The sequence below is a fragment of the Narcine bancroftii genome, chromosome 5, assembly GCF_036971445.1.
Source record: "Narcine bancroftii isolate sNarBan1 chromosome 5, sNarBan1.hap1, whole genome shotgun sequence".
NCBI classification, from domain to species: domain Eukaryota; kingdom Metazoa; phylum Chordata; class Chondrichthyes; order Torpediniformes; family Narcinidae; genus Narcine; species Narcine bancroftii.
The window spans coordinates 220,783,364-220,808,617 of record NC_091473.1 but is presented as its reverse complement, the minus strand read 5'-3'; the positions used below and the strand labels follow the sequence as shown (position 1 = coordinate 220,808,617).

At 37.4% G+C, this 25,254-nt stretch overlaps 2 protein-coding genes across 5 annotated transcripts in view; both read right to left on the bottom strand.

Annotated features, from left to right (window-relative positions):
• The window catches only part of LOC138764905 (probable G-protein coupled receptor 139), a 138,712-nt gene extending 129,875 nt beyond the window's left edge, over nucleotides 1-8,837 (bottom strand). For 2 of the 4 annotated variants that reach the window (XR_011358357.1, XM_069941334.1), the window contains exon 1: nucleotides 8,702-8,837. The gene's annotated coding sequence lies outside the window, so the exon portion shown is untranslated. The remainder of the gene's footprint in view (nucleotides 1-8,701) is intronic. The other 2 variants (XR_011358358.1, XM_069941335.1) reach the window with 1 other exon arrangement.
• A 10,659-nt stretch (nucleotides 8,838-19,496) lies between these two features.
• LOC138765533 (probable G-protein coupled receptor 139) lies at nucleotides 19,497-20,318 on the bottom strand. Its single transcript, XM_069942563.1, has one exon. It carries the CDS (start codon nucleotides 20,316-20,318, stop codon nucleotides 19,497-19,499), a length of 822 nt encoding a protein of 273 aa, XP_069798664.1.
• Between the last annotated feature and the right edge of the window lie 4,936 nt (nucleotides 20,319-25,254).

Here is a 25,254-nt window from a genome sequence, read left to right as displayed (position 1 = left end):
TTCTTGTGTCTCTTTAGTTTTTTTATTAGATTCCTCCAATTTCTTTTTTAAGTCTTCTACCTCCATTTCTGCTGCTACTGCCCGCTCTTCCATCTTGTCCATTTTCTTTCCCATTTCTGTTAAGGTCATATTTATTTTATTCATTTTCTCTTCTGTGTTGTTTATTCTTCTTCTTAAATCATTAAATTCCTGTGTTTGCCATTCTTTAAATGACTCCATGTATCCTCTAACAAGAGAAAGTATATCCTTTATCTTGCCTTTCCCTTCTTCTTCTATTTCACTGTACTCTTCCTCTTCTTCTTCCTCTGGGTTGGCCATCTGTTGTTTCTTTGTTGTCCTTTTCTTCTCTTCTTTCTTGTTTCCATTGTCTTCTGTGGTCTCTTCTTGCTGCAGGTGTTCTGCAGCTGTCGTTGCCGGCTGTGGAGATCGACTCCCCAGCTGGACCCCCCTCCCGTCGGTGTGTTTTTTTTCATGCGCGGTTGCGCACTTTTACTCGGCTCAGCGAGCCATTTTTGCAGTCCTATTTCTACCGACCTGAGGAAGCGGGCTTCTCTCGCATAATATGTGGTTAATGAGATGGTGCAGGAGGGAGGATTTTGAATTATTGAGCTCTCTTTCAAGAAATGAGTGGCCTGTACCTGAAAGCCATTTTGCATCTAATCTGGGGTGGGACAAATATCCTTGTGGGAATACATGCTAGTGGTACCAACTCCTGGGGATTCAAGCAACATTTGTAGGGAGATTGGGAACCAAAGAACCAGGGCAGATAGTGGAGTAGAGGACGATATATACCATAGATGTGAGTGGAGGGAGCAGGGAACCAGCAACCAGCTGACGCAGTGAAAGTGTCGCTTTTGCAGCGATATGTTGACGAGAAGGATATGGTCAGTTGGACCAGGCAAAATAATAGTTTGGCACAGACTAGAAGAAATGAAGGAACCATTTCTATGCTGATATTTTCTGTTTCCATGATATATGGAGACAATTACACCGGGATAATTTAGGTAAGTACAAAAATCATAGATTCAGCGTTTAACATGTAAATTAAACTAAATAGCGTTGAACCATTTCCGTGGAACATTGCAATGAATGCAAGTGTCCCTTGTTACGAGCCTAAAAGGACCCCAAAACCCAGCGGTAATATACAATCACCAAGACAAATAGTTAATTATCTTTAAACATGAAAACAGAATTAAACTTTGACTTAATTCTATTAACTTCACTAAACCCAATTTAACTCCCTTCTAATTCCATGCGCATGTGTATGTGATGTGTGTGTAAATGTAAATGTCATTCTTCCAAGTTCTCTGGTTGCAGCCCGTTCTTATACTCTGCACAGAATTTAACATGTATCAAGTTCCGTAGGCTTTGGTGCTTGAAAAGTAAATGTTTACCACCCAGAAGGTTCTTGTTGCGTTTGCAGAGAGTGATTTGCTGTTCCAGGAATTCCACAACTGAGGTAGCACCATTAGACACATCAGTGCCTTGCTGATGAAACTTGCCCCATCAGGGTTGTCCACCTTTCTTTCAGGCTATTACAGAGTGCATTTCTGTTTCATTTATTCAAAGAGATATATCAGACAGATAGTACTTCCAGCCATCCACCACTCTGGAGCTTCTGTTTCAGTTCCAACAAGCTTCTTAGCTTACAATGTACAGATCTCTCTCTCTCTCTCTCTCTCTCTCTCTCTCTCTCTTTTGTCTTTCTGTGCACTCGGTCAAAGCCCTTGCATAGTGCTTTTTCACAACTAGAGCGGATCCTCCTTCTAGCTTTAATGACGTCATTTCAATTAGCATTAACTTGTCAAATGTCCACAGCATTGTCCATAGTTTCAGCAAAGTAACTGAATATGAATTCCTCAGTATTTCAAATAAGATCATATTCTATCACACCCTTTGCAGTGAACAAATTTGTTCCAGATGTGCAAGACCTTTCTTGGGTGACCATTTCGGTCAATGAACTGGCTCTGCACCGTTCCATTGAATGGGACAAAATACCAATGCAAAAGATGCTGGATTACAAAAGCCTAATGCATGGTCACGGCACGCAAGCATACACACTTGTACACCCAGTGCTGACTGCAACGCATCGCATGCTTCAACGTCATAAATGACAAAGGACTTTAATCATTAACTTAGCACCTCTTTCCACTGTTGGTCCATGATCTGTTTTTTTTTTTGCTGCAGTGCATTTGGCCTGTTTTTCAGATTTCCAGCGCTAATTGTTATTATTCCACTTTGTTTTGCATATAATTGTGAGAATAAGAATGAACACCACGTGGAAATTGCATGGTCCTCCACGGAAGGGGAAAATGAGCTGTATATTCTTATCTTTTTTTTAAATTTTTTTATTTTTCACACCATAAATCACATTAGCCATGATATACACTTTTTCACACATATACAGTGACTTTTTCTTCCCCCCCACCTCCTCCCAAGCCACCCCCCCACCCCCCCCTCTCATCCATTTTAGGTATACAATCTAGGTTGCATTAAGCCAGTCAGACAATGTTGTCATTCAACAAAAATACACCAGAAATTCTACTGAGTCCATTCTTTTCTTTCCTTCTCCTTCCATCAACTTAGGTAATGTTTGTCCCCGGTAGGTTTTCGCTATTGTATTTAATGTAAGGCTCCCATACTTGTTCGAATATTTCAATATTATTTCTTAAACTATATGTTATTTTTTCTAATGGAATACATTTATTCATTTCTATATACCATTGTTGTATTTTCAAATTATCTTCCAATTTCCAGGTTGACATAATACATTTTTTTGCTACGGCTAGGGCTATCTTAACAAATCTTTTTTGTGCATCCTCCAAATCAATTCCAAATTCTTTGTTTTTTATGTTACTTAGGAGAAAGATCTCTGGATTCTTTGGTATATTGTTTTCTGTTATTTTATTTAATATCTGATTGAGATCATCCCAAAATTTTTCTACTCTCTCACATGTCCAGATTGCATGAATTGTTGTTCCCATTTCTTTTTTACATCGAAAACATCTATCAGATACTGTTGGGTCCCATTTATTTAACTTTTTGCGGTGTAATGTATAGTCTGTGTAACCAATTATATTGTATCATACGTAACCTCATATTTATTGTATTTCTCATCGTTCCAGAACATAATTTCTCCCATGTTTCCTTTTTTATCTTTATATTTAAATCTTGTTCCCATTTTTGTTTAGTTGTACCATTTGTTTCCACATTCTCCTTTTCTTGCAGTTTAATGTACATATTTGTTATAAATCTTTTGATTAACATTGTATCTGTAATCACATATTCAAGGTTACTTCCCTCTGGTAAACTCAAATTGCTTCCTAATTTATCTTTCAAGTAGGATCTCAGTTGGTAATATGCCAGCGCTGTATCTCCAGTTATATTGTACTTATCTCTCATTTGTTCAAAGGATAAGAATCTACTTCCTGAAAAACAATTTTCTATTCTTTTAATCCCTTTTTTTTCCCATTCTCTAAAGGAAAGGTTATCTATTGTAAAAGGGAGTAGCTTATTTTGCCTCAATATTAGTTTTGGTAATTGATAATTTGTTTTATTTCTTTCTACATGAATTTTCTTCCAAATATTGAGGAGATGATGTAATACTGGAGAAGTTCTATGTTGTACCAATTTTTTGTCCCATTTATATAAAATGTGTTCAGGTATCTTTTCCCCTATTTTATCTAATTCTAATCTCGTCCAGTCTGGTTTTTCCCTTGTTTGATAAAAATCTGATAGGTATCTTAATTGTGCGGCTCTATAATAATTTTTGAAGTTTGGCAATTGTAAGCATCCTTGTTCATACCATTCTGTTAATTTATCTAGTGCTATCCTCGGTTTCCCCCCTCTCCATAAAAATTTCCTTATTATTTCCTTTAACTCTTTGAAGAATTTCTCTGTCAGTTGTATTGGCAATGCCTGAAATAAGTATAATATCCTTGGAAAAATGTTCATTTTAATACAGTTTATCCTTCCTATCAGTGTTAGTGGTAGATCTTTCCAATGCTCTAAATCGTCCTGTAATTTTTTCATTAGTGGATTGTAATTGAGTTTATATAATTGGCCTAGATTTTTGTTTATTTGTACACCTAGGTATCTTATTGCCTGCATTTGCCATCTGAATGGAGATTCCTTCTTAAATTTTGAGAAATCTGCATTATTCATAGGCATTGCTTCACTTTTATTTACATTTATCTTGTAACCCGACACTTCTCCATATTCCTTCAATTTCTTATATAATTCTTTTATTGATAGTTCTGGTTCTGTTAAGTACACTATAACATCATCCGCAAATAGACTGATTTTATATTCCCTGTCTTTTATTTTTATTCCTTTTATATTATTATCTATTCTTATCAATGCTGCTAGTCGTTCTATAGCTAGCGCAAACAATAACGGTGATAGTGGGCATCCCTGCCGCGTTGACCTGCTTAAGTTAAATTGCTTTGATACATGTCCATTTACTGTCACTTTCGCTAACGGTCCCTTATATAATGCTTTAATCCAATTAATATACTTCTCTGGTAAACTGAATTTTTGCAATATATTGAACAAATAATTCCATTCTACTCTGTCGAAGGCCTTCTCTGCGTCTAAAGCAACTGCTACTGTAGGTGCTTTATTTCCTTCTACTGCATGAATTAAGTTAATAAATTTATAAATATTGTCTGTTGTGCGTCTTTTTTTGATAAATCCAGTTTGGTCTAAATTTACCATTTTCGGTATCTGTTCTGCTAATCTGTTTGCTAATAGTTTAGCTATTATCTTATAATCTGTGTTTAGCAAAGATATTGGTCTATATGACGCTGGTGAGAGTGGATCTTTCCCTTGTTTTAGTATTACTGTAATTATTGCTGTTTTACATGAATCTGGTAAGTTTTGTGTCTCATCAATCTGGTTGATTACATCCAGGAGGGGCGGTATTAATAAGTCTTTAAATGTTTTGTAGAATTCTATTGGAAATCCATCCTCTCCTGGTGTCTTATTATTTGGTATTTTTTTTTTATTATCTCTTGTATTTCTACTGTTCCAAATGGTTCTGTTAATTTATTTTGTTCCTCTATTTGTAGTTTTGGTAGTTCAATTTTAGTCAAAAATTCATCCATTTTCCCTTCTTTCCCTTCGTTTTCAGTTCGGTATAATTGTTCATAGAATTCTCTAAAGTTTTCCTTAATTTCTTTTGGATTATATGTAATTTGTTTGTCTTTTTTCCTTGTTGCCAATACCATTTTCTTAGTTTGCTCTGTCTTAAGCTGCCATGCTAGGATTTTGTGCGTTTTTTCACCTAGTTCATAATATTTCTGTTTTGTCTTCATTATATTCTTCTCTACCTTATATGTTTGTAATGTTTCATATTTTATTTTTTTATCCGCCAATTCTCTTCTTTTAGTTGTATCTTCCTTCATTGCTAATTTTTTTTCTATGTTTACTATTTCCCTTTCCAACTGCTCTGTTTCCTGATTATAGTCCTTCTTCATCTTGGTTACATAACTTATTATTTGCCCTCTAATGAATGCTTTCATTGCGTCCCATAGTATAAACTTATCTTCCACTGATTCCGTATTTACATCAAAATACATTTTTAATTGTTTTTCAATAAATTCTCTAAAATCCGGTCTTTTAAATAGCATGGGGTTTAATCTCCATCTATACATTCTTGGAGGGATGTCCTCTAGCTTTACTGTCAGTATTAAGGGTGAATGGTCCGATAGCATTCTCGCTTTATATTCTGTTTTTCTTACTCTATCCTGCATACTAGCTGATAACAAAAATAGGTCTATTCTTGAGTATGTTTTATGTCTAGTCGAGTAGTATGAGTATTCCTTTTCTTTTCGGTTTTGTTTCCTCCATATATCCAAAAGTTTAATTTCTTGCATTGATTTAATTATAAATTTGGTTACTTTGTTCTTCCTGTTAATTTTTTTATCCGTTTTATCCATATTTGGATCCAAATTCAGATTGAAATCCCCTCCTATTAGTATGTTCCCTTGTGTATTAGCTACCTTCAAAAAGATATCTTGCATAAACTTTTGATCTTCTTCTTTAGGTGAATATATATTAAGTAGATTCCAAAACTCCGAATATATCTGACATTTTATCATAACATATCTCCCTGCTGGATCTATTATTTCCTCTTCTATTTTAAATGGCACATTTTTGCTAATTAATATAGCCACTCCTCTTGCTTTTCAATTATACGATGCTGCTATTACATGTCCTACCCAATCTCTCTTTAATTTCTTGTGCTCCAATTCAGTTAAGTGTGTTTCTTGGACAAATGCTATATCAATTTTTTCCTTTTTCAGTAAATTTAGTAGTTTCTTCCTTTTAATTTGGTTATGTATTCCATTAATATTTGAAGTCATATAGTTCAGCGTAGCCATTTTATATTTTGTTTATCTTTTCTTTCCGTTTTTCCATCATTACCTTTCCTCCTTTTACATTTCTGTTTTCTTATTTTCAACTCTATATAAGACAACATTCCTACAACATCAAACATTTTCCTTATTCTCCTATTTCTATCTTCTTTATCCCCAATCTCCCCTTCCCCTCCTGAGTTGTCCTTTATCCCTTGTCGGACAACCACATCTCCCCTCTCCATTTCGATTTGCGAATCCACTCGCAAGCGTCAACTGATTTTGCAGTGACCGCTATTTCCCCCCACCCAGCCCCCCGCAGAAAAGATTTCACTTTTCATATGTCACAAAGGTCACTCTTTTAATTCCCTCCTTATTCTCTCTATTTCATTACCTTCCCTTATTAATTCTTGTCTATACTATCTATATTTTCCTCTAATTACAGCTACATTCACGTATGCACCTTGTCTCTATTCACTCTTATACCTCTTTACCCGCATACTTATCAATCGTGATCATTTTTACTCTCATTACCCGTCTTCATCCCTCAGTCTATTTTTGTCTTTACCCACATACATATCAATCGTGATCATTTTTACTCTCATTACCCGTCTTCATCCCTCAGTCTATTTTTGTAATTGTTCTGCAAATTTTCGTGCTTCTTCTGGATCCGAGAATAGTCTGTTTTGTTGTCCTGGAATAAATATTTTCAATACCGCTGGATGCTTTAGTATAAATTTATACCCTTTCTTCCGTAAAATCGCCTTTGCTGTATTGAACTCTTCTCTTCTTTAGGAGTTCATAACTTATATCTGGATAAATGAAGATTTTCTGCCCTTTATACTCCAGTGGTTTGTTGCCCTCTCTTACTTTTTCCATTGTCTTCTCCAGTACCTTTTCTCTTGTAGTATATCTTAGGAATTTTACTACAATAGATCTTGGTTTTTGTTGTGGTTGTGGTTTAGAGGCCAATGCTCTATGTGCCCTTTCTATTTCCATTTCTTGCTGTAGTTCTGGACATCCTAGGGTCTTAGGGATCCACTCTTTTATAAACTCCCTCATATTCTTGCCTTCTTCATCTTCCTTAAGGCCCACTATCTTTATGTTATTTCTTCTGTTATTTTCCATTATATCTATTTTTTGGGCTAGTAGTTCTTGTGTCTCTTAGGTTTTTTATTAGATTCCTCCAATTTCTTTTTTAAGTCTTCTACCTCCATTTCTGCTGCTACTGCCCGCTCTTCCATCTTGTCCATTTTCTTTCCCATTTCTGTTAAGGTCATATCTATTTTATTCACTTTCTCTTCTGTGTTGTTTATTCTTCTTCTTAAATCATTGAATTCCTGTGTTTGCCATTCTTTAAATGACTCCATGTATCCTCTAACAAGAGAAAGTATATCCTTTATCTTGCCTTTCCCTTCTTCTTCTATTTCACTGTACTCTTCCTCTTCTTCTTCCTCTGGGTTGGCCATCTGTTGTTTCTTTGTTGTCCTTTTCTTCTCTTCTTTCTTGTTTCCATTGTCTTCTGTGGTCTCTTCTTGCTGCAGGTGTTCTGCAGCTGTCGTTGCCGGCTGTGGAGATCGACTCCCCAGCTGGTCCCCCCTCCCGTCGGTGTGTTTTTTTTCATGTGCGGTTGCGCACTTTTACTCGGATCTGCGAGCCATTTTTGTAGTCCTATTTCTACCGACCTGAGGGAGCGGGTTTCTCTCTCCACCGCGGGCCTCTTCGAACAGGTAAGGCCTTCTCTCTCTTCCTCCGTTGTCCTCTCTTCCTCTCTTCTTACCGTTGATTTTGATTTTTCTTTTTTTGTCGCCATCTTCTTTCCACCTTTGTACTCACTTTTCTTTAACTTTTATTTCTGTGCCTTTGTATTTTCTCTTGTTTTTCCCGACTTTTCTGGAGAGGGCTGGAGTTCACCGTCCGTCCACTACTCCATCACGTGACTCCCCCTTATATTCTTATCTTGAAGCACGATAAAGAGTGCTGCTCCACAGCTGGAACAATCTATAGTTACAGTATCAAGCTTTAGTTTAGTGAAACCATCCTTAATTGCTTCAATAATTTGCCTCCAGGAGTCAAATGAATCCTGTGACAACTAAACTGAAATAATAGCCATTGTTCGTTTTTGAATGGGTTCCCTTTGCTTTCCATCATTTCCTGAAGATATTTGCAGACATTTATTGCATACTAAATTATTTCATGATCACGCTGACCATTTACATCTACCAAACTCCCCCGATCTTCCTTTGAAAGCCTTCCACTTGTCAGATGCCCTGATAACTAGTTTAGAACTTTCAACTTTGGGCCAATCCTGTCTTTTCCAGTAATTTCAACACTGAAGGGGTTACCGTAACTGGTCACGAAGTGATCTCCGATGGACATTTCAGGTAGTTTCCCTGCTACGTTTCCCAACATGTCGTCCAGTATCAGGCCCTCTCGGGTAGGGACGAATATATTTTTATTGTTGAAGACAATTTAATTGCCGACGTGAAATTATTGGGACAAATGGAAATGCAGGTTGCCAAGCAATTCATTCTGTCTTGAATGTTGTTTGTGGCGCAACAATAAAAGTTCTACTTTTGGAAGGATGGATTACTGAATGGATGTATCAACGTACCAGGAACACAAAGCACTGCGAGTCTGTGATCGTAAATTAGAAACAATATTGCTGTTAGCTGTAATTTGGCAAGTTAATACACAGGGATTCAAGAAAGCAGAATCAACAAAAGTTGGAAAGAATAAAATGAGAATCGTTTCGGATCAATATCGTGCGCAGAAAAGCTTACCAGGAAGAGCAGTCATAGCCAAGATGGGATAGTAGATAACTTGAATTGCCCGGACGAGAAAATATATTCGCCAATGCAATGGGCGTTCATCCCATTTCAAAAACACTTCGAACGCCCCGAAAATATTCTTCCTCGTGGTTGGATCATTCTGATCCACGGTTCCTATATCCATATTAGTGAACATTTGTGCACTTCTGTTTTCAGATGTAAATCCTTCCCGAGACTCGAAAAGCGGGGGACGATACCCTCACTTTCAACTAACTGCAACTGCAATATAAATACCACATTAAAAAAGGAAGCGAATCACTTGTGACATATTCAGATCCACTGAGGCTGTCGTTAATTATGCGCGCCAATACAAACATGTTGGTTCAACTCCTTTCTGCTCAACGTTTGTATCACAAAAAGTAGAACAGTTATCAGTTGCATGTGTGTAAGAAATGGTCATCTTTTCGGTGATCCATGATTTCGTCGTTGATGTGGGAGAACCAGTGGACATGGGGGGGGAAATGAGGCTATCAATGTTGCAGATCGTCTTTTCAAAACCTTAATAAGGTGCAAGACAGTAGACAAATAGCAATGTTTTCGCATCCCAATGTCAAACTGCAGAAGGACTGTTGAATAATTTGCAATATTTAATCAATGATATACAATAATAACGATTATAAATTAGTTATTTCTGGAACGTTATAAATGTTTGTCATACACGACGGTCAATTTTGACTCTGTACAAATTTAGTTTCTGACATGTTCAATTCAACATGTTGCTATGAGAATAAACCATCAAGGTACCCGCTTGAGAGTAAACCATCAAGGTATCTGATCTGCAACATGATGCTATACTGGGAACATTTGTGGCTGGCAGTATGCCAGTGGAAGGCATTGTGATGTGACCGCTGGAGATCTTGCAGCTATCCGTGATCTGAGTTAAATTCATGCTGTGCACGAATACAGCCGGTCATATCGTTAAAAGGGGGAACATTTATTATTTCTACATTCTAGTATCTGCAGAACGTGTTTTCGTATAATGAAGATATGTGTTTCTGTCCCAGTATTTCGAAATATACATTTTTGCTAGAATTCCGGACTTTCTTGTATTTGAAACATTGCCACACTTTCAACGTGACAACTCAGCAATTATCGACAGAAGTAATATAGTTGGCAAGCCCAATGGCAGGCAAGACACTTGAGGAATTTAATGGGTAGAAGTATGAATTTTTCTATTATGACAAAATGGACAGGAGGATACGAGAAAAACACCATGACATACTGGTAAATTAAATCGCAGGTCGTTGTATGAAGCGGGCAATGCAAAGTAAGAAGGGAGTTAACAAACCTTGTGGACGTTTGGCATACATGGATAGGTTATGAACTAAACGACAAGCCGCTACTAAACTATGGCAACAGATTTAAAACTCCATGATTTCAGAAATAGCTAGAGGATATTCATAATGTGAAGATGTTAAACGAAACGGTGTTGAACATGAGAAAAATAAATTAATGAAAGGTCTGTGATTGTTCTTCTTATAAGAAATAATTTAAGAGGCTTTTCGGTCCGGTTTTGCCATAGATTTAAGTTATCGGGAAAAGTAAATAAACTACAGGCATTATGTCAACCTTCCATAGGAGCTCTATAGAGAGCGTCCTGGCAGTCTGCAGCACGGTGAGGTACGGTTGCTGCAGAGAAATGGATCAGAAGACAGTCCACAGGACCATGAGAGCGGCAGAAAATAACAATGGGGTCCACATCCCACCGCCTACCTACCCCCCCAACCCCTCCCCCACCGCAATCGATGTGATTATTGTCTGAAGTGGACACGTAAAATCATTGAGGATCCCTTTTCCCCTGCAAGCAGCATCTTTCAGGTGCTCCCACTTGAAGGATGTACAGGAGTATTAGAGCTAGCAGCTCATGGGTGAGGAATAGCTTCCCCCCACAGCCAGTGAGAAGGCTGAAGCACAAATGGAAATGCTCAGACTAACCATCCGAATGTCTCAAATGCATAAAATAATATCTATTTGTGTATTGGTACAGTTGAATTACTTGTCATGCATATGTATTGTTTCTATGCAAGTATGTTATGTCTGGTTGAGTTTCTGCATGTTTTGCACCAAGGACCAGTGAACGCTCTTTCGGCAGGTTGTGCTTGTACAATCAGATGACAATAAACTTGATTTGAAAATATCGGAAGGACGGAGCAAATTCTGCACTTTTAAAGGCAATTAAAGAGACTTTATTGAGGGGAGATCCTATCTGAAAAATCAGAATTGACTTCAATTGGCTGCTGAGAATGACACACTTGGGAGAATGTTCCAATATATCAGAATCCATAAGATATGAGACAACCAAGCAAGCTAGATCTAAAATTCACAGTGATTATAATGCAAAGACAATGGTCTAGGGTTTTTGTTCCTCGAGTAGTTTTCTCTTACACAATGCCATTGCCGGGTTAGCAGGATGTACAAAGCAATAACAGAGTGAATTCAATCGGAATTGAGAGATGATGCGTTTTGACAATAACGCTGAATATACATAGTTGAACTCTGACAAACAGAGAGAAACCAAAGCATTTTTATTCCTAAGGAAATGAGCACAAGTCGATTTGGTGTTCGGAAAGTAGATTAGATATTTGCGCTCACTAGCCAAGTAAAGTATATCAGTGCAAGGAGGTTGTTGTACAATTGAGTAAGATAACAGTCAGGCTATAATTGATCTATAGTGTACAGTTCTGGTCACCATGCAGCGAGACTGGAAACCGCATGGAAAAGATTCACTGAGATGTTACCAATGTATATGAGAAGTAAATGGGAAGATATGACAGGGGTTTCAACATTCTTTTTTTTAAATAACTTTTTATTTTTCACACCATAAATCACATTAACCATGATACACATTTTTTCCTTTTCACACATCTACAATGTCATTTTCTCGCCCCCCCCTCCTCCCCTCCCGCTCTCCCCACCTCCCCCCTCCCGTCCATTTAAGGTATAAATCTAGGATACATTAAACCAGTCAGACAATGTTGTCATTCAATAAAAATACACCAGAAATTCCACTGAGTCCATTCTTTTCATTTCCTTTTCCTTCCGTTAACTTAGGTAGTGATTGTCCCCGGTAGGTTTTCGCTGTTGTGTTTCATGTAACGCTCCCATATTTGTTTGAATATTTCAATATTATTTCTTAAACTATATGTTATTTTTTCTAATGGAATACATTTAATCATTTCTATATACCATTGTTGTATTTTCAAATTATCTTCCAATTTCCAAGTTGACATAATACATTTTTTTGCTATGGCTAAATCTATCTTAACAAATCTTTTTTGTGCATCCTCCAAATCAATTCCAAATTCTTTGTTTTTTATGTTACTTAGGAGAAAGATCTCTGGATTCTTTGGTATATTGTTTTCTGTTATTTTATTTAATATCTGATTGAGATCTTCCCAAAATTTTTCTACTTTCTCACATTTCCAGATTGCATGAATTGTTGTTTCCATTTCTTTTTTACATCAAAAACATCTATCAGATACTGTTGGGTCCCATTTATTTAACTTTTGAGGTGTGATGTATAGCCTGTGTATCCAGTTATATTGTATCATAACGTAACCTCGTATTTATTGTATTTCTCATCGTTCCAGAGCATAACTTCTCCCATGTTTCCTTTTTTATCTTTATATTTAAATCCTGTTCCCATTTTTGTTTAGTTTTACCATTTGTTTCCTCATTCTCCTTTTCTTGCAGTTTAATATACATATTTGTTATAAATCTTTTGATTAACATTGTATCTGTAATCACATATTCAAAGTTACTTCCCTCTGGCAAACTCAAACTGCTTCCTAATTTATCCTTCAAGTAGGATCTCAATTGGTAATATGCCAGCGCTGTATCTTGAGTTATATTGTATTTATCTTTCATTTGTTCAAAGGATAATAATCTATTTCCTGAAAAACAATTTTCTATTCTTTTGATCCCTTTTTTCTCCCATTCTCTAAAGGAAAGGTTATCTATTGTAAAAGTGAGTAACTTATTTTGCGTCAATATTAGTTTTGGTCATTGATAATTTGTTTTATTTCTTTCTACATGAACCTTCTTCCAAATATTGAGTTGATGATGTAATACTGGAGAACTTCTATGTTGTACCAATTTTTCATCCCATTTATATAATATGTGTTCAGGTATCTTTTCCCCTATTTTATCTAATTCTAATCTAGTCCAATCTGGCTTTTCCCTTGTTTGATAAAAATCTGATAGGTATCTTAATTGTGCGGCTCTATAATAATTTTTAAAGTTTGGCAGTTGTAAGCCTCCTTGTTTATACCATTCTGTTAATTTATCTAGTGCTATCCTCGGTTTCCCCCCTTTCCATAAAAATTTCCTTATTATTTTCTTTAACTCCTTGAAGAATTTCTCAGTCAAGTGTATTGGCAATGCCTGAAATAGGTATAATATCCTTGGAAAAATGTTCATTTTAATACAGTTTATCCTTCCCATTAGTGTTAGTGGTAAATCTTTCCAATGCTCTAAATCGTCCTGTAATTTTTTCATTAGTAGATAATAATTGAGTTTATATAGTTGGCCGAGGTTTTTATTTATTTGTATACCAAGTATCTTATTGCTTGCATTTGCCATCTGAATGGTGATTCCTTCTTAAATTTTGAGAAATCCGGATTATTCATAGGCATTGCTTCACTTTTATTTACGTAAATTTTGTAACCCGACACTTCTCCATATTCCTTCAATTTCTTATATAATTCTTTTATTGATAGTTCTGGTTCTGTTAAGTATACTATAACATCATCCGCAAATAAACTGATTTTATATTCCTTGTCTTTTATTTTTATCCCTTTTGTATTATGTTCTGTTCTTATCAATTATGCTAGTGGTTCTATAGCTAACGCGAATAATAAAGGTGATAGTGTTGACCTGCTTAAGTTAAATTGCTTTGATATATATCCATTTACTGTCACTTTCGCCATTGGTTCCTTATATAATGCTTTAATCCAATTAATATACTTCTCTGGTAAACTGAATTTTTGCAATACTTTGAATAAATAATTCCATTCTACTCTGTCAAAGGCCTTCTTTGTGTCTAAAGCAACTGCTACTGTTGGCGCTTTACTCCCTTCTACTGCATGAATTAAGTTAATAAATTTACAAATATTATCTGTTGTGCGTCTTTTTTTAATAAATCCAGTTTTGTCTAGATTTACCATTTTCGGTATATACTCTTCTAATCTGTTTGCTAATAGTTTAGCTATTATCTTATAATCGGTGTTAAGTAAAGATATTAGTCTATATGACGCTGGTGCGAGTGGATCTTTCCCTTGCTTTAGTATTACTGTAATTATTGCTGTTTTACATGAATCTGGTAAGCTTTGTGTTTTGTCAATCTGGTTGATTACTTCCAGGAGGGGAGGAATTAATAAATCTTTAAATGTTTTATAGAATTCTATTGGGAATCCATCCTCTCCTGTTGTTTTATTATTTGGTAATTTTTTTTATTATCTCTTGTATTTCTACTATTCCAAATGATTCTGTTAATTTATTTTGTTCCTCTATTTGTAGTTTTGGTAGTTCAATTTTAGTTAGAAATTCATCTATTTTGCCTTCTTTCCCTTCGTTTTCAGTTTGATATAATTGTTCATAGAATTCTCTAAAGTTTTCCTTGATCTCCTTTGGATTATATGTGATTTGTTTGTCTTTTTTCCTTGATGCCAATACCATTTTCTTAGCTTGTTCTGTCTTAAGCTGCCATGCTAGAATTTTGTGCATTTTTCCCCTAGTTCATAATATTTCTGTTTTGTCTTCATTATATTCTTCTCCACCTTATATGTTTGTAGTGTTTCATATTTTATTTTTTTATCTGCCAATTCTCTTCTTTTAGTTGTATCTTCCTTCATTGCTAAATCTTTTTCTATATTTACTATTTCCCTTTCCAACTGCTCTGTTTCCTGATTATAGTCCTTCTTCATCTTGGTTACATAACTTATTATTTGCCCTCTAATGAATGCTTTCACTGATCTTTCACTGATTCCGTGTTTATTTCAAAATACATTTTAATTTGTCTTTCAATGAATTCTCTAAAATCCTGCCTTTTGAATAACATGGAGTTTAATCTCCATCTATACATTCTTGGAGGGATGTCCTCTAACTTTATTGTCAATATTAAGGGTGAATGGTCCGATAATATTCTAGCTTTATATTCTGTTTTTCTTACTCTATCTTGCATACGAGCTGATAACAAAAATAGGTCTATTCTTGAGTATGTTTTATGTCTAGCCGAGTAATATGAATATTCCTTTTCCTTTGGGTGTTGTTTCCTCCATATATCCAAAAGTTGCATTTCTTCCATTGATTTAATTATAAATTTGGTTACTTTGTTCTTTCTGTTAATTTTTTTCCCAGTTTTGTCCATGTTTGAATCCAAATTCAGGTTGAAATCCCCTCCTATTAATATGTTCCCTTGCGTATCTGCTATCTTCAAAAAAATATCTTGCATAAACTTTTGAGTTTCTTCGTTAGGTGAATATACATTGAGTAGATTCCAAAACTCCGAATATATCTGACATTTTATCATTACATATCTCCCTGCTGGATCTATTATTTCCTTTTCTATTTTAATTGGCACATTTTTACTAATTAATACAGCTGCTCCTCTTGCTTTTGAATTATATGATGCTGCTGTTACGTGTCCTACCCAATCTCTCTTTAATTTCTTGTGTCCAATTCAGTTAAATGTGTTTCTTGCACAAATGCTATATCAATTTTTTTCTTTTTTCAGTAAATTTAGCAGTTTCTTCCTTTTAATTTGGTTATGTATTCCGTTAATATTTAAAGTCATATAGTTCAGCGTAGCCATTTTATACTTTGTTTATCTTCCCTTTCCGTTTCTCCATCATTACCTTTCCTTCTTATCCATTTCTGCTTTCTTGTTTTGAACACTTTATAAGACAACATTTCTAAAACATCAAACATTTTCCCTATTCTCCTATTTAAAACTTCTTTAACCCCATTCTCCCCTCCCCCGCCTGAGTTGTCCTTTATCCCTTGTCAGACAACCACATCTCCCCTCTCCATTTGGATTTGCGAATTCACTCGCAAACGTCAGCTGATTTTGCAGTGACCATAACTCCTCCCCACCCAGCCCCCCCCAGAAAAGATTTCAATTTTCATATGTAACAAAGGTCACTCTTTTAATTCCTTCCTTATTCCCTCTATTCCATTTCCCTCCCTTATTAATTCTTGTCTATACTCTATATATTTTCCTCTAAATACGGATACATTCATGTATGCACACTATATATATACACACATATACCCCTTTACACACATACATATAGATCGTGGTCATTTTTACTCTTATTACATGTCTTCATCTCTCTGCTTGTTTTGTAGTTGTTCTGCAAATTTCCTTGCTTCCTCTGGATCCGAGTAAAGTCTGTTTTGCTGCCCTGGAATAATTATTTTAAGTACCGCTGGGTACCTTAACATAAATTTATATCCTTTTTTCCATAAGATTGTTTTCGCTGTATTGAACTCCTTCCTCTTCTTCAGGAGTTCAAAACTTATGTCTGGATAGAAAAAAAATTTTTGACCTTTATATTCCAGTGGCTTTTTGTCCTCTCTTACTTTCTTCATTGCTTTCTCCAATATATTTTCTCTTGTTGTATATCTTAAGAATTTTACTAAAATGGATCTTGGTTTTTGCTGCGGTTGTGGTTTCGGGGCTAAAGTTCTATGTGCCCTCTCTATTTCCATTTCTTCCTGTAATTCTGGTTTTCCCAGGACCCTGGGGATCCAATCTTTTATAAATTCTCTCATATTCTTGCCTTCTTCATCTTCCTTAAGGCCCACTATCTTTATATTATTTCTTCTTTTATAGTTTTCTATTATATCTATCTTCTGAGCTAACAGCTCCTGTGCCTCTTTAGCTTTTTTATTAGATTCTTCTAATTTCTCTTTTAAGTCTTTTACTTCCATATCTACAAATGTTTCTCTTTTTTCCATATTTTCCACTCTTTTTGCCAATTCTGATATGGCCACTTCCATTTTATTCATTCTTTCTTCTGCATTCTTAATTCTTCTTTTTATCTCATCAAATTCTTGTAATTGCCATTCTTTCACTGATTCCATATATTGTTTAAAAAAAGTTACATCCATTGTCTTGCTTTTCTCTTCTTCTTCCACTTCTTTCTGTTCTTCATCTTCTTCTTCCTCTGGGTTGACCATCTGTTGTTTCCTTGTTTTCTTTTTACCCTCTTTCTTGTTGTCGTTATTGTCTGTGTTCTGCACCTGCTGCTGTGCTGCAGGTGTCTCTCTCAGCTGTGGAGATCGACTCCGCAGCTGCTCCCCCCTCCCGTCAGTGTGTTTTTTTTCATGCGCATGCGCGGTTGCGCACTTATACTCGGCTCTGCGAGCCATTTTTTTAGTCCCAGTCTGGGACCTCCACTGACCTGTGGGAGCGGGCCTCTTCGGACAGGTAAGGCCTTCACCTTCTTCTTCCGATGTCTTTCCTTCTTCTTCTCTTCCCGTTGTTTTTGGTTTTTCTTTCTTCGCTGCCATTTTCTTCACACTTTTACTTTCACTTTGTTTTGGTTTTTAAGTTTGTGCCTTTGCTTTTTCTCTATCTTTTTTTAACTTTTCTGGAGAGGGCTGGAGTTTCCCTACCGGCCACTACTCCATCACGTGACTCCTCCCTGGTTCCAAATGCTTGAGGGAAACAGTAGGATATCAAACCGACTTTACGGGCCAGAGCCCTTCATTAAGGTAAGAAGGACGCTGAGACACCCGCTGAGTTCCTCCAGTAATTCTGTCTTTTTCATCTACTGTTTTTGTTATGCTTCATTTTTTTCCTTTATAAATCTCACTGCAGTAGGTCTGATTCCACTTAAAATATTTTGCCTGCATCCACGCTGGTTTTCTGGGCACTTACTATATTGCACTCAATAGGCAAGTGAAATTATTGTTAAACTTATTTCATTTTTTATCTGTTATAGAAACTAAGTCTGCACATTTGTTAACATTTCCCACCGCCCACCCTTAACCAGCTTCTTTTGTTTTTCTAATTCTTACTGATATCTTTACATTTAGCTTTCTCAGTTCTTAAACATTTCTCACCTTCCAACAATTGGACTTGCTTCAAAATTATTGGCCCTTAAAGTAGACATGGGCAAGATGCAAGAGGAATGCATTGTAGGGACGGAAGGATTAGTGAAATTAAAACAATGGCTCGTGTCAGGATGAGAGAGAGAGAGAGAGAGAGAGAGAAAGAGAGGGAGGGAGAAAGAGAGGGAGGGAGAGAGAGAGAGTGTGTGTGTGTGTTTATGAGTGACAGAGTTCGTGTGTAAGGTATTGAGGATAGTGTTGGTGAGCTATATATAATTTCTGAATGTGTGTGTGTGTGTGTTTATGTGTGAGAGAGTGATCAAGAGCTACTCTGTGGCTCTACAGCGGAACGTTATATTGAGTTTCTAAATCGCAGGAGTTACTGAGTTATTTTTATGCTAATTCTTGATCTGCTCCGCTGGTTTACATTTTCCATGCCCCGTCGGTAATGCATAAAGATTGGAATTGTTTTATGAATTTAAATAGTTGTAGTTTTACACGTTAATCGCTCATTCTAACGTCTAACTTCATTATGAAGATTTTAATGTTATTTTTATTTTAAGATATTTTGTAGGTCTGATTTGACGTTCCACTTAAAAGTGTATCGTAATTATGACTCGTTGAATTGGTAACCTTCTGCTTTATATTGGGTACATGCCTTAGGATATTTGAACTAATGTGACTTCTAACTCTCAGATAAAATATTGTTTACAACTTCTTCCTGGGACTGGCTTTGGACGTGTTCAATTAGATTCCTCGACTTCGTCAGTGCATGTTCCAATGGTACACCAAACGGTATTAACGTCGTATTTGTTTAAGTAAGAACCGATGCATAACTTTGTGGCCTAACAAATGTATTATGAGCTCCACCAATTTAGCTACCTTTTTACGTCGGCACAGCCACGGTATTTCTGAGCTCTATACTATTTTCAGTAACTGCATGAGGTTCGGTTTGTTTAATGTATCGGGAATGCAAGAACAGATTGAATTCCTTGTGAGGTACGAAGCATTATTTCAATTGCAGGTCCCATGGTCATCGTCGTAGATGAACTAGTTTGTGTCATTTGAAGTCTGTTTAATTTTGGTCATTATTTCGAGGGACTTTACTCCGAGGTTTCCTTTAGGATTACGTCAATCTCTCTTTCCCTCTGAGGGGTGATATTTTATTTGATCACACCTCGTTGTCAAATTAATTATTTAAATTGCGCCTGACGATAAAATAAAAACAAACAAGATTTCGTGGCTCCTCGCGTCATTGAGCACATTTCACAACTCGAGCGATGGAAGATTTCACAAGTTCCTTCAGTTCTTCCCTGAGCTTTTTCTGGGTAATGGTGTAAAGGGCCGTGTTTGTACAGCAGCTCAACAGCTGCAGCATGAAACCTAGGTCTTGCACAAAAATAGGTGGACCGGGAAACACAACGAGCACATAATACAACTGGACCCATATGAAATACCCTGTGAACAGCGACCATAACAGGATGAAATTCGCCGAGATAGCATACAGCAAAGTGACGGATTTCCTGCGGCTCTCCATCTCTGGGTCTCGAAAACTCTCCCGACTGCTGGCACCTCGAAGTCTTCTGCGCACCCTGCTATTCACCAGAATATGTCTTACAGTTAACACATTGAGCAGCAAAATGAGGACAAAGGGGATTGCCGGTGTGAAGATATGATGAACGAATGTGGCTGTTGCCCAGTTCTCTGATGTCCGAGCACCTTCTCTTGTCAAACAAAACCAAGGGGTATTATCAATGAAATATTCACCTGTGAACATAAAATACCAGAAAATGTTCTTCGAAAAACTTAGCACGCTCACCGTTCCAAGTACAAACGTCGCCGTTTTCTCGGTGCAATAATTCCTTTTCATCTTCTGGTAACAAATGGCTACAAACCGATCGAAGGTGAATGCGACGGTGTACCAGACAGACCAATCTGTCACTGTATAAAGAAGGACGGCGTGAATATTACACAAAGGGATGGACTTGAGGAAACGGAATTTGAAAGTGTAGGCAATTGGTATCTGCCTCATTATCAGATCGAAGATAACGATCAGTAGATCCGCCGCCGCCATTGCAAGGAGGTAAAGCGTGACATTTTTGGACAGACAGCAGTTCCCTCGGGACAGGATCTTAATAGTCACTGATATTACTGTTTAAAAAAAAGGAAAATAAATTATATTTCTGACGCTGAATAAAGTTCAGAAATAAACAGTAAACGACTGGTTACTTTACAAATCCCCCGAAAACTAAAGGAATGTCGAGCCATGTTTATGGAGTGTAACTGTGGGGAGAGTTGGTGACCAGAAACGAGCATCCTGCGTAAAAGCAATTCCTTGCCATGCATCTCTGCCGGGTTACATACGCATCTTACACATAGCCAGGACTATGCACTGTGGGGTACTTCCAAAATAAATCCATGTGATTGATACCAGCTCGATTACCATAACTGCCGGCACTACAAGGGTGTTTCCGTGTCCATTTTACTGTAATTTTAGAACACGTTCCATTAACCTTCATCCAAATTCTGAGCTTTATTCCATATAATTAACCGGTGCAGAGAGAAAGACATTTAAAATCTGGTGATGTATGTTGGGAGGAATCTGGCAAATTTATTGTTGGGAACAGATTGAGCACGGTGGCATTTTTTGGGGGGTTGTTGACAAGTCAACTCAATAAAGATCTTCTCCGGTAGGTTGAAATTCATTTCTGTTCGTGTTTTGACATGGTTAGTAGCTCCAATCCACTTCTTCGCGATCTGATTAACCTCTTTGACATTGCATCGAAAATTTACTTCCTTGTCCTTTGATAATTGTCTCCCAATAATGTCGCTACTCATGTGTTGGATCAGGGCGCCCACACTACGGGTGCTCAGCCGGTCAAACATGCATTTATCTTGACCACGTCATAGGTAAGACATGCTTCCAATTGCAGCTCGTTAAAAATTGTATTAAGATATTAGAGGTAGGGTAGGATGAACTACGGAATGTTCGGGAGGCTGATGAGGTGCTAAATATAAATTACAGGGAAGGAGTCACACCCAGGAGACAGAAGGGAAAGGGTAAGGGAACAGAGAGTGGAAGTAACCCTCAATAAAACGTATACCGTTTTAGATACGCTTGAAGATGACCACATACCAAGTACAAACACCGAAAGTAAGGCCTCTGGAACAGAGTGTGACCCTGTCGATAAGAAAGAGAGGGAGTCGAGGCCATATGCAGTGACAAAGAGTTCACTCATGAGGGGAACAATGATGAGATGAGATGATGTGGATGAGATCACGAAACCGGATGATATTTTCCTCTTAGTACCAGAGTCCCGGAGATCTTCTAAAGAGTTAGGGTGAAAGCCAGAATTCGTGGAACATGTAGGGTCCAACGACGTGGATAGGAAGAGTGATGAGCTCCTACTAAGTGAGTTCAAAGAGTTACCTGTGCAGTTGAAGGCCAGGACCTCCAGGATTATGATCCCAGTATTGTTACCTGTGCAACATACCGATTAGGTAAGAAATAGGAGGATAATGCAGCATAATATATGGTTAATGAGATGGTGCAGGAGGGAGGATTTTGAATTATTGAGCTCTCTTTCAAGAAATGAGTGGTCTGTACCTGAAAGCCATTTTGCATCGAATCTGGAGTGGGACAAAGATCCTTGTTGGAATACATCCTAGTGGTACCAAATCCTGGGCATTCAAACAACATTTGGTTGGGAACCAAAGCACCAGGGCAGATAGTGGAGTAGAAGACGATATAAACCATAGAAGTGAGTGGTGGAGCAAGGAACCAGCAACCAGCTGAAGCAGTGAATGTGTCGCTTTTGCAGAGATATGTTGATGAGAAGGATATGGTCAGTTGGACCAGGCAAAATAATAGTTCGGCACAGACTAGAAGAACTGAAGCGCCCATTTCTATGCTGATATTTTCTGTTTCCATGATATATGGAGACAATTACACCGGGATAATTTAGGTAAGTACAAAAATCATAGATTCAGCGTTTAACATGTAAATTAAACTAAATTGCGTTGAACCGTTTTCGTGGAACATTGCAATGAATGCAAGTGTCTCTTGTTACGAGCCTAAAAGGACCCCAAAACCCAGCGGTAATATACAATCACCAAGACAAATAGTTACCTAACCAAATATTGTTTTTAATTATCTTTAAACATGAAAACAGAATCAAACTTTCACTTAACTCTATTAACTTAACTAAACCCAATTTAACTCCCTTCTAATTCCATGCGCATGTGTATGTGATGTGTGTGTAAATGTAAATGTCATTCTTCCAAGTTCTCTGGTTTCAGGCCATTCTTATACTGTGCACAGAATTTAACATGTATCAAGTTCCGTAGGCTTTGGTGCTTGAAAAGTAAATGTTTACCACCCAGAAGGTTCTTGTAGGGTTTGCAGAGAGTGATTTGCTGTTCCAGGATTTCCACAACTGAGGTGCCTCCATTAGGCACATTAGTGCCTTGCTGATGAAACTTGCCCCATCAGGGATGTCCATCTTTCTTTCAGGCTATTACAGAGTGCATTTCTGTTTCAATTATTCAAAGAGAAATATCAGACAGATAGTACTTCCAGCCATCCACCACTCTAGAGCTTCTGTTTCAGATCCAACAAGCTTCTTGACTTACAATATACAGCTCTCTTTCTCTCTCTCTCTCTCTGTTTCTCTCTCTCTCTCTCTGTATCATCCTGACCTTCTCCAGCAAAAAAATAAGAGTTATTTTTCTTGATCAAGCTTTTGCCTTTCTGTGCACTCGGTCAAAATCCTTGCAAAGAGCTTTTTCACAATCAAAGCGGCTCTTTTCAATAACGTCATTTCAATTAGTACTAACCTCAAATGTCCACAGCATTGTCCATAGTTTCAGCAAATTCTTCAATATGAATTCCTCAATATTTCAAATAAGATCATATTCTATCACACCCTTTGCAGTGAACAAATTTGTTCCAGATGTGCAAGACCTTTCTTGGGTGACCATTTCGTTCAATGAAGTGGCTCTGTACCGTTCCATTGAATGGGATAAGATACCAATGCAAAAGATGCTGCATTACAAAAGCCTAATGCATGGTCACGGCACGCAAGCATACACGCTTGTACACGCAGTGCTGACTGCGACACATCGCATGCTTCAACGTCTTAAATGTCAAAGGACTTTAATCATCAACTTAGCATCTCCACCCACTGTTGTTCTATGATTTGGTTTTTTTTTTGCTGCAGTGCATTCGGCCTGTTTTTTCAGATTTCCCGCACTAATTGTTATTATTCCACTTTGTTTTGCATATAATTGTGAGAATAAGAATGAACACCACGTGAAAATTGCATGGTGCGCCACGAAAGGGGAAAATAAGCTGTATATTCTTAACTTGAAGCGCGATAAAGAGTGCCGCTCCACCGCTGGAACAATCCAGTTATAGTATCATGCTTTAGTTTAGTGAGACTATCCTGAATTGCTTCAATAGTTTGACTCCCGCAGCCAAATGAATCGCTGTGAAAACTAAACTGAAATAACCGCTATCGTTCGCTTTTGAATGGGTTCCCTTTGTTTTCCATCATTTCCTGCAGCTATTTCCAGACGTTTATTGCATACTAAATTATTTCATTTCACGCAAATAGCTTCTGAATATCCTCGTAAAAATCTAAACACCATATGACCATCTGAGTCTGATCTGCCATATTTAATGCAATTGAACAGCAGCACAATGTTCGAGAAACGCATATTTGCCGATGCTGGAATCTTCGGCATCAATAAATTGACGCTGTCCCAATAAGGGGTATTCAGGTTCGCCTGAATGCATATCGTTGACACCCTCCCAGTCTTTGACAGCTCACATGTGCCTAGATGTTTGCAGTTTCTTTCTTCGCTTTGCAAAATTTCTTTGCACGCAATTGATAAGGCCCTCGAGATTTCTATATCTTGATGCTATTGAGCATCTGCAGCATCTCTTCTTCTCTTGTGTGGATTCTCTTCAGGTTTTACTTTCCCGAGTTTCCTCATAGTCATGGCTTTCATCCGGTAAATACTATATACATTTCCGCACCTCCTCAGGTTCCATAGCTAAATAATATTGGTGATGTTTAAACGCCCCATTTCTCTCCCAAGTTAATATATTTGTAGCATGTTATAGGCCACCCCCCCCCATACAAACGATATCGCAGAGCTACCTTGTGGCCCTTTTTGCCTTCCTGATCTCATTATAAGTGCATTCTTAATTTTTCTATTCTCCTTAACGGATCGCATGATCCCTTCTATATCGATATAATTTCCTTGACCAGAGTCTCCATAACATAACATATATAACATATATAACAATTACAGCACGGAAACAGGCCATTAGGCCCTTCTAGTCCGCACCGACCAAACACTCCTCTCTAGTCCCACCTACCTGCACAATGACCATAACCCTCCACCTTCTTCTCATCCATATACCTGTCCAACTTTTTCTTAAATAATAAAATTGACTCTGCCGCCACTATTTCTCCTGGAAGCTCATTCCACACGGCTACCACTCTGAGTAAAGAAGTTCCCTCTCATGTTACCTCTAAATCCCCGCCCCTTAACTCTTAACTCATGTCCTCTTGTTTCAATTTCTCCTACCCTTAAGGGAAATAGTCTATCCACATCCATTCTGTCTATCCCTTTCATAATCTTAAATACCTCTATCAGATCTTGTTATGGGCTGTTTCACAATCCTATCAGCAATGTCGTTTCCCCTCACTGGATCACACTGACCATTTCCATCTACCAAACAACCCCAATCTTCCTTTGAAAGCCTTCCACTTGTCAGATGCCCTGATAACTAGTTTAGAACTTTCAACTTTGGGCCAATCCTGTCTTTTCCAGTAATTTCAACACTGAAGGGGTTACCGTAACTGGTCACGAAGTGATCTCCGATGGACATTTCAGGTACTTTCCCTGCTACGTTCCCCAACATGTCGTCCAGTATCAGGCCCTCTCGGGTAGGGACGAATATATTTTTATTGTTGAAGACAAATTAATTGCCGACGTGA